This window comes from Lissotriton vulgaris, chromosome 9, assembly GCF_964263255.1.
Source record: "Lissotriton vulgaris chromosome 9, aLisVul1.2, whole genome shotgun sequence".
Classification (NCBI taxonomy): Eukaryota; Metazoa; Chordata; class Amphibia; order Caudata; family Salamandridae; genus Lissotriton; species Lissotriton vulgaris.
In genome coordinates, this window is record NC_141697.1 from 544999889 (window position 1) to 545016430 (window position 16542).

At 41.9% G+C, this 16542-nt stretch overlaps 1 protein-coding gene across 1 annotated transcript in view; it reads left to right on the forward strand.

Moving 5' to 3' along the window:
- Positions 1 to 403: 403 nt before the first annotated feature.
- Positions 404 to 16542, forward strand: part of LOC147691747 (solute carrier family 22 member 6-A-like) — a 197129-nt gene continuing 180990 nt past the window's right edge. Inside the window, exons 1-4 of the mRNA XM_086938031.1 lie at positions 404 to 572; positions 1490 to 1900; positions 4370 to 4473; positions 6531 to 6685. Coding sequence (XP_086794157.1) covers positions 1511 to 1900; positions 4370 to 4473; positions 6531 to 6685 — 649 coding nt within the window. The 5' untranslated portion in view covers positions 404 to 572; positions 1490 to 1510. The remainder of the gene's footprint in view (positions 573 to 1489; positions 1901 to 4369; positions 4474 to 6530; positions 6686 to 16542) is intronic.

Here is a 16542-nt window from a genome sequence, read left to right on the forward strand (position 1 = left end):
GTTCCATTTACATTCTATCAATTGTCAATACATAACTAGAGAGGTTTCTTGTGATAATTGTGGAATCAATGGATTGTGGGCGTCTCTTGCTCTTGAGGACACCTAGAGTCAGGTCCACGACACAGCCTCCGTGGGTCTCACTTGGTGAGGGTGTTTAGCCAGGAATGCTTTGCAGCTCACGTAGAGCTCATTGGCTTAGAAGTTCTGTACCTTGACCTCTGCACCTTTTTCATTGCCTCATTCAATTGGCTGGTTTCACCAACTGCCTGGAGAACAGATAACACATTAACAGGATTTGGTATCAAAACTCTGAATAGCCAAGAGGAGCCAGGTGACAAGTGAGAGGGTGTGAAGCTTTCTGGTGAGTGGTAGTGGATTTCTTTCAACAGGCTTATGGGTTTTATCACGTGTACTGAAGCTGTAGAGCGCAGATGTCTTATCGCAAAGACTAGTGGACCCGCAAGAGGCTGTCTTTCGCACTACAGGCATCACAAAGGAGAATAGTGCCCTGTGGGTTTCATCCCTTCCTGATTCAGCCTTTCTTTCCAGCCGGTTGTTATTTTGCAGCAGAGGTATGTGACCATCACTGGGCCTTAACTTGGTGTCTGTGAGAGAGATTCCTTTTCTTTGTCTGGCTTTGAGATCAAAAACTTTGCTGAGAGTGTGACTGGCTGTCTGTGTGTCAGGACCCTCCAATGCCAATAACTGGCTTACTACCCATTGTGACTTACTCTTTGTGCCCATGTTTAATGTCCTTCCAGCAAGTGACAGGCCCATGTGACTCCAACTGAGTAACTACCTCTTTCCATCCACGTAATTGATCCTCATACCCATATGACTGTGCCTGCTTCCACCCAGATGGGCTCTTTTAGCCCATGTGACTGAGCCCTCCCCCACTTCTGTGGCCTGCTATGTTCACCCCTGTTCACGTGACAGACTCCTCCTAAACAGTGTGCACCTGAAGGAATCAGATTGGGACCATCTAGTGCTGGGAAGCGGGGGATAAAGGCCACAGGTTTTAGAATCTATGAAGCAGTAATAGCGAGGAGGGTCGTTCAAGAGATTTTAGTGCAGGCAGCAACATCTTCAGCAGTCCTGTCTGTTTATCTGGTTAGTAAGAGGGATATCTTTCTTTTAAGTGCACATGTTTCTGTGAGAAACACCACGCTTGCTGTTGGTATATATGTTTTTGTGCTTAGTGAAAGACACCACTTGTGCTGTCAGTCTATATGTTTCTATGGTCAGTGAGAGACACTGTGTATGATTCTGTAGTAAGTGAGAGGTACAATTCCTGCTATCGGTGTATATGGTACTGTCATCAGTAAAGCACACTTCCTTTTCAACTTACATTAGCCCTTCTGCATTGCTCCTTCCACTCTTGCTTTTTATTCTGGCGTGGCACAGATGTGTTTGTTTTTTCTTCGTACATTGCTTTTAATGTTCCCATCTTTCGGAGAGGCCTATGAATACTTATGCTTTGTTACTGCAGGTGATAAGAGACAATCCAGCAATGGGATTCGACTACTTGATGGAGGCAGTCGGGGGTGTGGGCTGCTTCCAGGTTACTTTTATTGCATTCTCACTCCTATCAGCGACCCTATATGCCAGCCACGTATTCCTACAAAACTTTTCTGCACATGTGATTGCTCATCACTGCCGCCTGCCACTTCTATCCAATGAGACCCGCTGGGTCAACCTCACCCACCAGGAAGTCCTGAAGGTCTTCATACCAATAGGTGCCAACCAACAACCTGAGCGGTGCTTTCGCTTCACCACACCACAGTGGGGCTTACTGACCACCAACGGCACAGAAGTGAACATAACAGAGGCAGCCAGAGAGCCGTGTTCCAATGGATGGACATATGATGCCAGCCTATTCTCTTCCACCATTGTCTCTGAGGTAAGACGCTCTAGTCGCGTTGTAACAACATGGGAAATAAGCAGGGTCAGATTGGGATCACAATTTAGCCAAGGGAACTGCCAAAAATAAGTGGCCCACATTAATGGGGTGTGCCCTTCCATGAAAAACACCATTTGGTTACTCTTAAAAGTCTTTTTGATTTCAAAAGATTTTGGGGCATATTACCAACAACTAGCGATAATTTTTGTCTCTAACTTGTTTAGAGACAAACATTATCGCCGCAAATCGGCGATTTTTATCGCAGATAAACCTTGCTATTAGCAAGGTTTATCGCAAATGCGATAAAAAACGGCCGCAATGCATGAATATCGCTGAAAAGTCAGCGATATTCATGCATTATCGAGCAAATGCTCTTAGCCATGTTATCCACCTCCCATTGGATAACATGGCTAAGAACTGCTCAGGGTAGGTGTTAGCTTTTGGAGATATTCGCGCTTAGCGCGAATATCTCCAAAAGTTGGTAATAGGAGATAGCGATGTTAGGGACTGTTTCCAGTCTCTAACATCTTGGCACGCCCACTTTGCATGTCATTAGTGATAAATATCACTGACATGCAAAGCGGGGCCCAAGATGGTCGCTATCTCCTATTAGCTGTCACTAACTGGTGTTAGCGACAGCTTGGTAATAGGGAGATAATTTTATCTCCGCTTTCTTGGCTTTTAAAGCCAAAAAAGCGGAGATAAACCCCCTTGATAATATGCCCCTTTATTATTTTGAGGGAGCAAATAAGTAAATAAGGTATAAACATTAGTGATACCATAGAAATCAGATAAGTACAAACAACATATGAGGCTAAAAAATAAATGTCTCGATGCATATGTCTAATACATTAAAGCTACTGAAGTCAGGTAAATAAATCACTAAAAGGAGAAAAGGTAATAAACAGTAGCTGTAACTTTCAAAAGTAACACTATCAGGTAATATATTAAGGGAAAAAAGGGGGAGGGAGAAGAAAGAATAGAAAAGAGGAAAAAGAGGACAGGGAAAGGAAGAAAGAGAAGAGAACGAGAGAAAAGAACGAGAGAAAGTGGACTTCCAAAGAACCTTCCTAAAAAGGAGAACACCATTTAAAAGTTACTCTTAAAAGTCTTATTTATAGAGAAATGTTTGCTAAATTAAGAATCTTAAAGCTTATAGAGCCAGTAACATTGGTAAAGACTAGGAACACTGCAGTGCTGAAAACGGGATACTTACTTGCAGTCTTAATGCCCTGCACAATGTAGTTAGATACTTTTTCCTAGCCAGCTATGTACTTGACTCTGATCAGCACATAAATCAGAAATCTAGTGCAAAGTCAATGGGTTAGACTGGAATCTCTGGGAATATAACCTGTAATAACAAAAGTAAGAAGAAGAGCAGTTCTGAACATCTGCCTTGGAGAATGGAACCTCTACTGACAAACAGTAAAGAAATACACTTTGCATATCAGCCATAAAAACATTTTGCAAAGCGCTCAAAAGAAATTATATCTAGCTCCCTCACAAATTGTGCACTTTTACCTGAACGTTAGTAACTTTTGCTCAAAGATTTGACGGTACTAGCTCTTCTATGATCCACTTGGTTGGGCCTCTGAGGTTCAAACTGAAATAAGAGAGAGAAAAAGCATTTATAAGTCATCCATGGAAAGCAGAATCTAAAGCTCCCCCGATTTAATCAAATATAGTGCCCTCACAAGTCTGGCTTGAACCCAAAACTATGTAGATTTTGTCCAAAGTATTGTCTGGAACATCTCCATAACAGGTGCTGAAAATGTACTACCTTTGTTTATACTTACTTGAAGACTAAACATCTTATACAAGGCATCTTATACAAGGCAGAAAGATACACATTCCCAACCAACTTTGTGATGGACACTGATCATTAAACAAATCAGAAATCTCACACACAGTCAAGTGGGAAAGGGTTAGGCCAGGATATCTGGGAACACAACCTACTATGGCCCAGAAAGAACAGGTCTTAAAACTCTTGTGGGTCCTTCTCTAGCCAATTCACAATGAAGGGACTTTGAGGAACAGAACCGACAACAACAAAAATAAAGAGAGTAAGTTAACTTTTTACCCATACATAAAATAGATCTTGCAGAATGTAAAATAACAGATAAAATCTATCATTTTAGCTGTAGTTATAAATTGCGTTCGTTGCAACACCTCATTTAATTCCAGTGACTGATTCCTTCCTTCTGATTTACTGGAAGAGAACCTGTCGAATTATCAGAAGGAGAAATGAGGCCTAGGACCTAAAACAGAGTCCAGTCAGAATGTTTTCAATGAAGCACCCAACATTTCAAAGTTCTAATCTAGAATAATGTCCTGCATATTAAAATTGACTATGTTTCTGAATGGAATACCATCTGCCAAGAAACTGTCACGCTCCTGCTTTCATTACCCAAACTGTGGAGAAAGAATGGCATAATCTGACACTGCCTCTTGCTCCTCTTTTTCTCACAGTGGGACCTGGTGTGTACCCTGCAGGACCTGCTGCAGTTGACTCAGGCGGTGTTCATGGCTGGGGTGTTGGTGGGTGCAATCATGTTCGGACGGCTGGCAGACAGGTACTTGCTCATTTCCTTCTTGCTTCTTCTTTCTCCATAATTCTTACCTATGTGTCCCTGTCCAGATATCTCTGCAAGAACTGAGCCGGCCCGGATTGCTAAGAAAAGTTGTCCACCCTATGCTACTAATTTCACGGTGAGAGCCCTTTTGGGGGGATAGTGAGATTTTAAGATTTACAACAACTTTGCATCGGGTTTGCATTACTTTTTTAATGCAAACCCATGCAAAGTCTATTGATGGGATTTACAATCCAACGTAAAGCACAATTTGCATTGGATTATAACCCAAAGCAATGCAACACAATGCAATCCTCTGCTTTACATTAGATTAATAAAATTAGTGTGCACACGGTAATATTGTTAACAGTTCCACTAGTTCTGTCCGAAAGTAGTCCAAAAAGATGAAAAACATCCAAGGGTCTTGAAGTGTGTTTATTTCGGAAACTTTGTTTTTCATATTTAATAATGAACAATTGGACATCTACAGCCGATGTATTTCGCCCCTGATGGGACTTTCTCAAGGCAAAGTATGTGCGGCATCTTTTACATTGATTTTGATTTGATTTGATTTTATGTTTTCTTAAGCGCGCAGCTACCCTGGGGCATCCCGGCGCTGAAAAAGACTACGGAACTGAGGGAAGGACTGTTACATAGTTACATCCATAATTATTTTGCTACAGTAAGGGAGGACAATTTTCCACCTTGTCTATTTGAATAAAATAGTGGAGATGACGATATGATGAGTGAGGCACGGTAGCCATAATACAGTCCACAATTATAGTCTAGAATATAGGTCGCATGTCACCAACGGTTGTAAATGTATATAAATGAACATTGGTGACAAACAACCCAAGAAAAATAAAGTTTTGGAATTATACACACTAAGAGGCCCTTGGATGGTGTTCATCTTTTTAGACTATTTTCAGACCAAATTGGTTTAATTGTTTACAATATTACTATGTTCACACTAATTTATCGACACTTGTATGTATTCAGTCACATAGACAGAATTGGGTCCTGTAGTAGCTGGATCCACAGTGTATGCACTAATATTAACACTTCTGGAGTCCGGATTTTGAGTGCAGGACTACATATGAGTACTAACTACTATTGGAACTCTTTCACTGCCTTGCGTTACTTTGTGTCAAGGAGTTCCACGGGTCGTTGATAGGCTTTCCCATGCAACCACCTATGGGTTTTGATCCAAATTCCTATCCACAAAGAATTATACATAGGGATTTGCACCAAAATCCTAAGACAGGCATAGCGAGGAGAAATATTTCAACTTCTCTGTGTTTTTCCACTCCGCGTGTGTGTTGTATTCTGGAGTACTCACACAAAGAGGAAAATGCCTGAAGGCATAGATTTTGTACAGAAAGGCATCCCTTCTTGCACTAAAACAATGCTGACCACAGCACAGACACCCTAAAATTATGACCCATGGGTGGCTGCATTAGCACATGGCTGCCAAAAGGGACCCAGCACAGGGACACAGCAGAAGTGAGCCACTTCTCAGTAAACCTAGCACAGGGCTGTTCTCAGCTGGTCATGCAATGCAGGGCTGCAACTTTGCTTGCTCCTCTGCTTTTTCTGAACTCTTAGTATATCTGGCCCTCATTGTTGGTCCTTGTAATAGTAAAGACCAGTAAAAATGGGTGAGATCCAATTATATGTCTGGCTACCGCCTTTTCGAGGTGTTGAACTGGCAGAATATATCGTGATTTCCTTGAAGAACAGCATGTCTTTGCCTAACTGAACACAGGGAGGACTCATTTATTTGCTTAACTACTCTTTTAGGTAACATTTGAGGTAGGTCACAGGTGTTTCTACTTCATTGTTTGATGTTGGGAAACAAATATTGCTGCTATCTGTTCATAGTATTACAAGACTATCGTCTGTAGGTTTAAAACGTGTTGACCCCTGCCCCACCTAGATTTAGCTTCATCCTTTAAAAATGTTTTACTTGTCCAGTTTTAAGATTTGTGTTACTTTTTGACCCTGAAACTATGCTGTTGGCATCTTTTTCACTTGCCATATGCATGTGGCAATGGACACAGGTTTGGACGTCGCAACGTGATTATCTGGTCCTACCTGCAGATGAGTGTTGCGGGCACTTTTGCGGCTTTCCTGCCCTCCTTGAGCTGCTACTGCTTTTTCCGTTTCCTGACCGGCATGGCTGTCTCCGGGCTCCAGCTCAGCACCGTCTCTTTAAGTGAGTAGCAAAAATAGAAGAACAATGTCAGCAATGTAGGGTGGCTGGAAGTAGGAACAAGCACTGACAAAACCCAAGGGTCTGGCTTATAACTAAAACTGCCTCTTCATTGCCTAGTGAGTTTGTATATGTGGTTTTGTGGGTAGACATGTTTGAATGCAAGAATGATTCAATTGGTTAATGAATAGATGTTTCCATCCACTCACTTGTCCATGCATGCACCAATCACTTGTCATCTATGCACTTAGTCACTCATCCCATTGACTCATTCTTGTACATATTAATCCACAAACCTTCCCTCCTCCCTCTCCTACACCACCCCCAAATAAAGGTCCCCCAGTCACTGTTGGTTTGCTCTTCATTGGGGGTATCTGACAGATTAGCAAAACATAAAACTCCCATGTAAGACGCTTTACGAAGTGTATTTGAATAGATTAGTGGCAAGGGTTCCTTACATTAAAACCACGTCAGCTCCTTTGACCTCTGGTAAGCCATAAAATAAAAATAGCATTTGTTTCAGTAAGAGTTACATTTGAAAAATGTGCAAAATACCTTCATACCAGTGTTTTTATATAGCCTTATAGCCCGCCGTAGCGGGCTATACCGGCTATTAAAGACCCGCTGAATCGTTAAAGGCGGGAGCCGAAGGCGAGGGACTTTAACGAAACAGCGGGACTTTAATAGCCGGTATAGCCCTGCTAGGAAGGGCTATAAGGCTATTAGAACATTCTGCCACTAGAGGGCAGAATGTTCTAACAAATTAAACAAAGGGTTCTCTAAGCTCGAGGGGATATAAATCCCCTCGAACTTCGAGAAGCCTTTGTAGAACATTGGAATGTTGCTCTGCGGGCCTTTACCGGCCCGTAGAAGCAGGGAGCACTCCATTTTCTGCAATGGAGCTCCCAACATTCCAATGTTCTAATATAGCCTTGTAGCCCGCCGTAGAGGGCTATACCGGCTATTAAAGGCCCTCTCCAGCGTTAAAGGCCCCGAGCCGAAGGCGAGGGCCTTTAACAAGGGAGAGGGACTTTAATAGCGGTATAGCCCATCTACAAAGGGCTATAAGGCTATTAGAACATTCTGTCACTAGAGGACAGAATGTTCTAACAAAAAAAACAAAGCCTTTGGGGAGCGTGAGGGGAATGGAATCCCCTCAGAGTCCCTGAAGCCTTTGTTCACAGCCAGAGCAGTGAACAAAGAAACATTGGAATGTTGGAGCTCCAGGCTTATACCAGCCATTATAAGCCCAGAGCACTCCATTGTTTTCAATGGAGCTCCCAACATTCCAATGTTCTAATATTATTTGGCACGCTAAAAACGCAAGTTTCGTGCGTTCTATAGATTTTCTGTAAATAACAAATGGAGAACCCTAGCTTTATGTCTTCAATATTTTATTGCTAATGTAGCTTAGATCTTAAGCCCCGAATGTATTTCTCTAAATATCCTATTCAATGATATTTTGATTGCATTTTTGAATTGTCTTATGCACTAAGATTGTGCTCGTGTAGGGGTTAAGGACATGCGAACTTGCTTCTAAATGACTGAGCTATGTTGTGGCAGGTATCAAGGGTACAAAATGTAGAATATGGGGTGAAGACCGACAGAAGATAACAGAGAAAGAAGGTGAAATGGGAGAATAAGTGGAGAAAGAATATTTAAGTTGCAAACGAATATATATATACAGCAGGGGCAGACTTGGAATTAACATCAACGGAAACCATTTCTTTAGCTGGCTCTTCTAGTTCGTGTGGGTCCCTGTTAAGCCTCACAGAAGACAACGCCTCGCTCGAGATTCTTGATTTGGGGGAGGAAATTGATTTTTTAGTGGAGGCTCAAATGCAAACGCAAGGTCCACGGACACGCTCGCACAATGCAGGAAGAGGAAAAATGCAAGGCGGAGAGCAAGAAGAAAGCGCGCCAAAGCAGCCACAAGTGCCAAAAAAGAAATGGTTCAAAAAGAAAACCAACAAGCAATAATTGACGCAAGCACAATAGTCAATTTATCGGATGTGACATTGACTAAAGCAGAAGAACAAATACTGAAATTGGGGTTAAATTTCTGCCCTGAAAGCTCGTTCAATTATACGAACACAAGAACTGATGTGTACCTCTACATAAGAAAGCTAAAACTACAAAAATTTTTTGCTATCAAATCAAAATCTAACGCTAGCAATATGGATCCTAACAAAAAAGCTACCAGTGATTTAAGTCCGGATTTAGTACCTGCGAGTGATGCGAGAACACTCATCACCCTATGTAATCTCAGCAAAACTTTGTCGGCAACTGAAGATCTCAATGCAGACGTTCCTGACACCCAAAGGGAACTGCGTGAAATTGATGTTCCTCAGAAGGGTGCTGGGGAAAGTCCCTTCAAACCCAAAAGTAAATTTGTCCCCATCATGCCGAAGGATGCGGTGGACATTTATCATGACTGCATTGTGGAAGATTTGAAAAAATTAAATAAAAAATTCCACTCAATAAAGGACACGCCCAATTTTCCAACCAAGGAATACCACAATTTAATGAACAAATTATCCAAAAATCAAGAAATCATTGTCTGTCCCTCAGACAAGGGAGGGAATATTGTGGTTTGGCAAAAGGAACAATACATTGCTGAAGCAAAACGCCAGTTAGACAATAAAAATTGCTATGTACTCAGCAACGGCGTTCAATACAAACAAGCTAAGGAGAGTATAAAGAAAATGCTGTTAGGCTATAAAAGAGAAAGCCTAATTACCTCCACGAAATGTACTTTTTTACTGAAAGAACATCCAGTCATTCCGCACATGTATCTGATTCCTAAAGTGCACAAGCAACAGACCCCAACCCCCGGGAGACCTATCATCTCCGCAATCAACAGTATGAGTGAAAATGTTTCAAGATACATAGATTTTTATCTTCAAGAACATGTCCAGGGATTACCAAGTTACATTAAGGACACCGGTGACTTTTTAGCCAAATTGGAAGCCATACCGTGGCAGGACAACTGGTGTATAATAACCCTGGACATTGAATCATTATACACATGTATCGAACACCGTACTGGCATTGAAGGGATCAAACATTTCTTGGGACGTAAGTCTTGTGAATATTACAGCCATAACAAAATGATTTCTGAGTTAGTATTGTGGTGTCTAAATAATAACTTTTTCTTGTTTGGTAAAGATATATGGAGGCAAATACGGGGTGTAGCCATGGGTTCCTGCTTCTCTCCCAGCTACGCGTGCTTGCACGTGGGGCGGTGGGAGGAGCAGGAACTTCCAGGCATTGCTGGATTTGAACAGGTCAAATATTGGATGCGTTTTATTGACGATATTTTCTGTGTATGGGAGGGTGACATCAGCAGTGCCAAGAGTTTTGTTAATGCACTCAACAAAAATCAATTCAACTTATTTTTCACTTCTAGTGTTAGTGAACACACTGCTGAATTTCTAGATGTGTTGATACATATCACCAATAATCAAATTGTCACTGCTCTCCATAGGAAATCCACTGCTGGAAATAGTATTCTCCATGCTAGCAGCAGTCACCCCAAACATGTTATCAACAGCATTCCTTTGGGAGAACTGCTACGCCTCAAACGCATATGTAACACCCAAGCGAAATTTGAGGAAGGGGCGTCCGCAATGCTTGCAAGACTAGAGGCAAGAGGATACAGCAAATCTTGTCTTGCAACTGCACTTAAAAAGAGCGAGGAAAGAACTAGGGAATCTTTACTAGTGCCCAAACCCCTTGAGAATAACACAACCTCTAATCCCAGCAGACTCATAACAACTTACAGTCAACAGCACCGCAAAATTAAGTCCATTGTCAATAAGCATTGGCCAGTCCTAAAAACTGATGCAGTGCTACATGATTTGACCCCCGAAAAGCCTATAATCACATTCAGGCGCGCGTCCAGTATGCGCAGTAAGCTATCACGACCTAGCCCTGAATTACCCATAATGAATCAGTGGTTTGGGAGAAAGGGCTTTCACAAATGTTCCTCATGTCGGGCCTGCAAGTTTGGACAGAATACCACCCATTACCGCACTCCGTTTTCTGACATTAATTTTCCAATTCGTGGCAATTACAACTGCCGTACGGAGTTTGCGGTGTACGTCCTAACTTGCACATGTGGCCTACGTTACGTGGGCAGTACCGGAGCTCAAGTGCATGTCAGGATACTGCAGCACCTTAGAGCCATAGTCAACCACGATGGAGCATATCCAGTGGCGCGTCACTTTAACAGCAGACACAATAGAGATTTATCATGTCTTACCTATTATGTTATTGACGCGGTGGCTCCCCTGAGACGTGGTGGAGACCGCGAAAAACTACTGCGCCGGCTCGAAACACAATACATCATCAAGCTCGACAGCAAACAACCAAATGGATTGAATGCAACTGAGGACTTGCACAACTTTCTGTAGAAGCATTCATTTCTGCATATAAATTCTGCAAAACAAATTATATATACTGGTTAGAACGTGAGCACACTAAATTGAATTGTATATAGTGTATGTGTATATATATGAAATCATGTTGAACAGCACCTATTTTAGGTTTTCTGTAGTCCTGTCTTCTTAAAGGTCTGGCTGTATTTAGTTTTCCAAACAGCTCAGTTTTTTTAAACAACACTTGGAACTTTATTATTTTCTTTTCATGGTGATTCATTTACACTGGTATTTAATTCAGCACTTTTTTTCTAATTTTGGGATACACAAGATTTTGATGTTAATAGTTCCTGTACACAAACAATTATGACATATGAATAATGTATAGATTTACATATATTTTGTCATGTATAGGAATTTGGGACTATGCTATGTATACAATTGTATAGGACACTTGGGTGCTGTTTTTTGGTATTTTAAGTCACTTAAGTGAGGGTATAAACAACAAACGGACAGTGCAAATGCCGTGATTTATATAAATTACTATATGTTGCTTCCACTTGCATTTATATGAATTGACATGTAGTTGTATTTGCATTCATGCACATTATTAGTTCTTGGCTAACTGTTAATGATGGTTAGTATCGCATTCAGGCGGTCATGTTTTTTAACTCCGTTGACAAAATGACACGGTTCAAACGGTTAGCTGATTATCAATGAAATATTGTATATGTGGCATATGTGAATTACATTTGGCCTATTCATTTTTCAGTTAAGGTTTTATGCGCATTGATGCGGGTATTTTAAAAGTCTTCAGTCTAATTGCAATTGTAATATCATAGGCTGGGGATGAGGGACTTTTGTAATATGTGCAAGGCATCAACAAAACAGTCTTTCTTTAGTATTGCAACAATGTAATATGCAGCATGGCGCAACCATGCACTGTGCCTTTAAATAAGGGCTATGTTGTTTTAAATATTTTATCACGTGACTCACGTTTGGAGGTGGGACCCGGAGGGTGTGTCTGCACTGCTAATGATTTAAAAAGTTTCCGCTTTGTGCAATGTGGTGTGTGAACAAGACTACGCCAGTAGTCGAAACGTTGCATTTTGGAAGGCACAAGAACTGAATAAACATCTTGCCTGGAAAGCGTGGGGTCTGCCTCTTCATTCGCCGCTGTGTCGTGGAGGTTTGGAGATTCTTTTCTGATATATATATATATATATATATATATATATATATATACTAGCAGCCCGTCCCGACGTTGTCCGGGTATGAATTGCTGCCGGCCAGTAGTATATTGTTTTGTAGGATTTCTAGGGTTCAGGGGTAGGTTTGGGGTACAGGGGTACAGGGGTATTTTTAGGGTTCAGGGGTCGGTTTGGGTTTTGGGGTACAGGGGTATTTTAAGGGTTCAGGGCTAGGTTTGGGTTTTGGGGTACAGGGGTATTTTTAGGGTTCAGGGCTAGGTTTGGGTTTTGGGGTACAGGGGTATTTTAGGGTCAGGTGTAGGTTTCGGTTTTGGGGTACAGGGTTTTTTTATGGTTCAGGGCTAGGTTTGGGTTTTGGGGTACAGGGGTATTTTTAGTGTTCAGGGGTAGATTTGGGTTGTGGGGTACAGGGGTATTTTAAGGGTTCAGGGCTAGGTTTGGGTTTTGGGGTACAGGGGTGCTTTAGGGTTCAGGGGTAGGTTTGGGTTTTGGGGTACAGTGTATATTTATAGGGTTAAGATGGGTTAGTGTTTAAGGGTGTTGGTGTATTTTAAGGAATAAGGGTGGGTTATGATTATGGGGTGTGGGGGTATTTAAAGGGAGTAGGGTGGACACCCGGAGCTGGAATGTACAGAACCTGGGAAAAAAACAATAAAATATTGGGCACAACGCTCACTTTTTTTTCCCGTAATCCCGCGCCCCGCATACGCACATGCCCACGCCCCCAGCACACGCCCACAGCACACGATATGAGACATGGCATGAAGGGCGGAACGTACCACACGCCGCCAGCGTTTGTCACACCCACAGCACAACGCAGACACGCCCACAAGGGACTACTTTGCTGGCACAGTTCTTTTACCTTTTAAATGTATATGGTGGGCGTCTGCATAGCCTATGTCCTTCTGCTGCAACTGCCCTTTCCAACGCTGTATTGGGTGTTGTAATTGGTGCTGTGATTCCTGAGATCACTCGCCTCAAAGGTTTGGGCTCTCTCTTTATTATATACTAGCAGCCTGCCCCAGCGTTGCCTGGGGCAAAAAGGGGCTGGGGGCAGTACACCCGCTCCCGCCCGACCCCCTCCCGCACCGACTCCCTCCCGCCCCGACTCACTCACGCCCCCCTCCCGCCCAGACTCACTCGCGCCCCCCTCCTGCCCAGACTCACTCGCGGCCCCCGAATTGTTCTTCTAATCCTAAACCCTTTGCGCCCCAGTACCTCCTCCGAAACTGCTGCCTCCACACCTTTTCTTGGGCCCCGCAAATATCCCGCAACCTTCGGCAGCTCCGAGCCGCGCGGCAGATGTCAGCGGCAGTAAGTCCTGGGGAGCAGAGGATGCGTTCCAGCAACTCTCCAGTCAGTGTGCTCAAGCGCGGACCCTCCGCTCCACCGCACTCGTCGCTCGGACTCTCAGAGCCGTAGACATAGAAGAGAGACACGGCCCTGAGAGACTGAAATCAAGGCATTACTGCACCGCCCTCCTCCTTGTCGTCATCACGCACGTCGCGTCGTGGCCAGCGCTAAGTCCCGGCCGGCGCTACTTTCAGGGGACTACTTTGTTTAGAAACGTAATTTTTTAAATTTACTTTTTTTTTATTTATATAGCCTATGTCCATCTACACACCCTGACATTTTCATAGATGTATCGGGTTTGTAGATTGGTTCTGTGGCGCTGTGGTTCCAGAGTTTAACTGGCCAAAAGGTGCAAGTTCTCTCTTTATAATAGTAGTATATATATATATATATATATATATATATATATATATATATATATATATATATATATATATATATATTTCACTGAAAAACCATAGGTTATAGACCATATATAGTTAGGAATTAGCTTTTACAAAACCTTGAAAATTCACTGAAAAAACCATAGGTTATAGACCATATATAGTTAGGGATTAGCATTTACAAAACCTTAATTTACTCGCACAAAACCATTGAAATTCGCATATATAGTTAGTTGCACTAACTATATATCGCGCACCCGCAATCCACTGCTGATGATGTCACATATTACATCATTCATGACATGGTCAGTGACATCACTGATGACATCACTGATGACAGCTCAAATGACATCACTGATGACATCACTGATGACATCATCCAGTGACTGTATGTTTCTGTAAAGTTAAAATATGTCTTACATATTGAAGAATGAGTGGATGTATAAGTGTCTGGATGAAGGATTTAGTAGGTGCATGACTGACTGTATGAGTGAGTGATTTAATGTGTCTCACTGAGTGCATGAGTTAGTGACTAAACTGTCTTAATTTGTGCATCATTATGTCTGTTGTTCTGTAAACTGCTGCATGTGTTGATCAGTAGCTATATGAGTAACTATATGGGTTATTGATTGGTTGCCCAAGTATTTGTATGGGAGACTGAGTGTGTGTGTGGGTGGCTGGGAGGTGTGTGACTCTGTGCATAGATGTGTGAGTAGTTGATTCACTATATGTATGGGTTCAAAAGTGCATGTGGAAACAGCTGTATGGGCGGTTGACTGTCTGCATGAGTGTATTGGTGAGTGAATGGATATCTCAGTGCTACATGTCAAAGTAAGTACATATGTAAAACACAGTACATGTGAGAGTTGACATATATAAATAACTGTGCATAAGAGCCAGTGAATGTGTGAGTGGTTGTATGGATCATTGAGAACTTGTATCAGGGATTGTATAAGAGAGTAAATATGTGTTAGTATATGTTTGAATAAGTAAGGTGTGTATAACTGTATAGATGAGGAAATGGAGGTGTGATTGATTCCTTGCATGACTGACTAGGTGTGTGAGTAACTCCATGGATAAGTGACAGTCTGTGAGTGTCTGTTTACACTGATTGTATCTAAGGTTATATTAGAGTCGGAAGAGGCTCATCGTATTATCACATGAGATGATATCATCAGTGATGTGATCAGTAATGTCAAATGAGATGTCATCAGTGATGTCATCAGTGATGTCATTTGAGATGTCATCAGTGATGTCATCAGTGATGTCATTTGAGATGTCATCAGTGATGTCATCAGTGATGTCATTTGAGATGTCACCAATGATGTCATCAGTGATGTCATCAGTGATGTCACTGACCATGTCATGAATGATGTAATATGTGACATCATCAGCAGTGGATTGCGGGTGCACAATATATAGTTAGTGCAACTAACTATATATGCGAATTTTAATGGTTTTGTGCGAGTAAATTAAGGTTTTGTAAATGCTAATCCCTAACTATATATGGTCTATAACCTATGGTTTTTTCAGTGAATTTTCAAGGATTTGTAAATGCTAATTCCTAACTATATATGGTCTATAACCTATGGTTTTTTCAGTGAATTTCAATGGTTTTTTAATAGCAAATATCAAAAGCTGTAAAATGTCAAGTACGTGGTAGGTAAAAACATTTTCGTATTTATGCACGCTGATGTGCTTTGAACGCTGCCCCCCCCCCCCTCCTCTTTTCTTTTAGGAGTATTCTCTCTTTGCAGATAGTGAAGGGTAGGTAACACAGGCCTTTGCCTCCATTGTAATCCGTCGTGCCTGCTTCCCTCTCCATTTGATTGATTGTTATCCTAACATTTATTGTTTTGGAATTGGTTCTCTTTGGTTCATTCTCTATTTACAAACAAGCACAGAGTCGCTATACTCTGTTTAGTCTTTGCAGATAGTGAAAAATCGTTAAAAAACAAAAGGAATCAAGCAAAATCAGTAGGCCACTAATGGGATCTCTTTTTGACCTCGCTAAAATAGAAACATTATGAACAACCCCTCATGACAAATACGAAACTAGTGAGAGGAACTGAGCTCGACACCATGATGGCTGCAAGACAGCTCGGCTCCGCCGCCCACCCCACCCATAATAACGACAAACACTATGCAAATATTATAAATACATACAACACACCAGCAAAATAACAGGGTAAAACGTTTTATTAAATAACTATTTACATGGCAGCCTGCTGCAACATCGATCCAAACAAGCCTTTGTATTTGGGACTCAAAAAAAACAATCAATAGTAAGATTTTCATAGGTGAGTGTAGGTTCATGGTTTTCCATCCACAGACTAAAAGCCTGGAGTGGGAGTGAAAGAACAATAAATAGGTAAGAAGGAAAGCAGAGGCTGTGGGAAGGACTCTGGATATGGTATGTTGCTTGGTCCCTGAGATGCTTCGATGTCACTGCCTTGCACAAATGGCATAAGTCCTTGATGTTGGGTGCCATAGTTGATGGTTCGGAGCAGCGCTTGTAACACTATCTGAAGCTT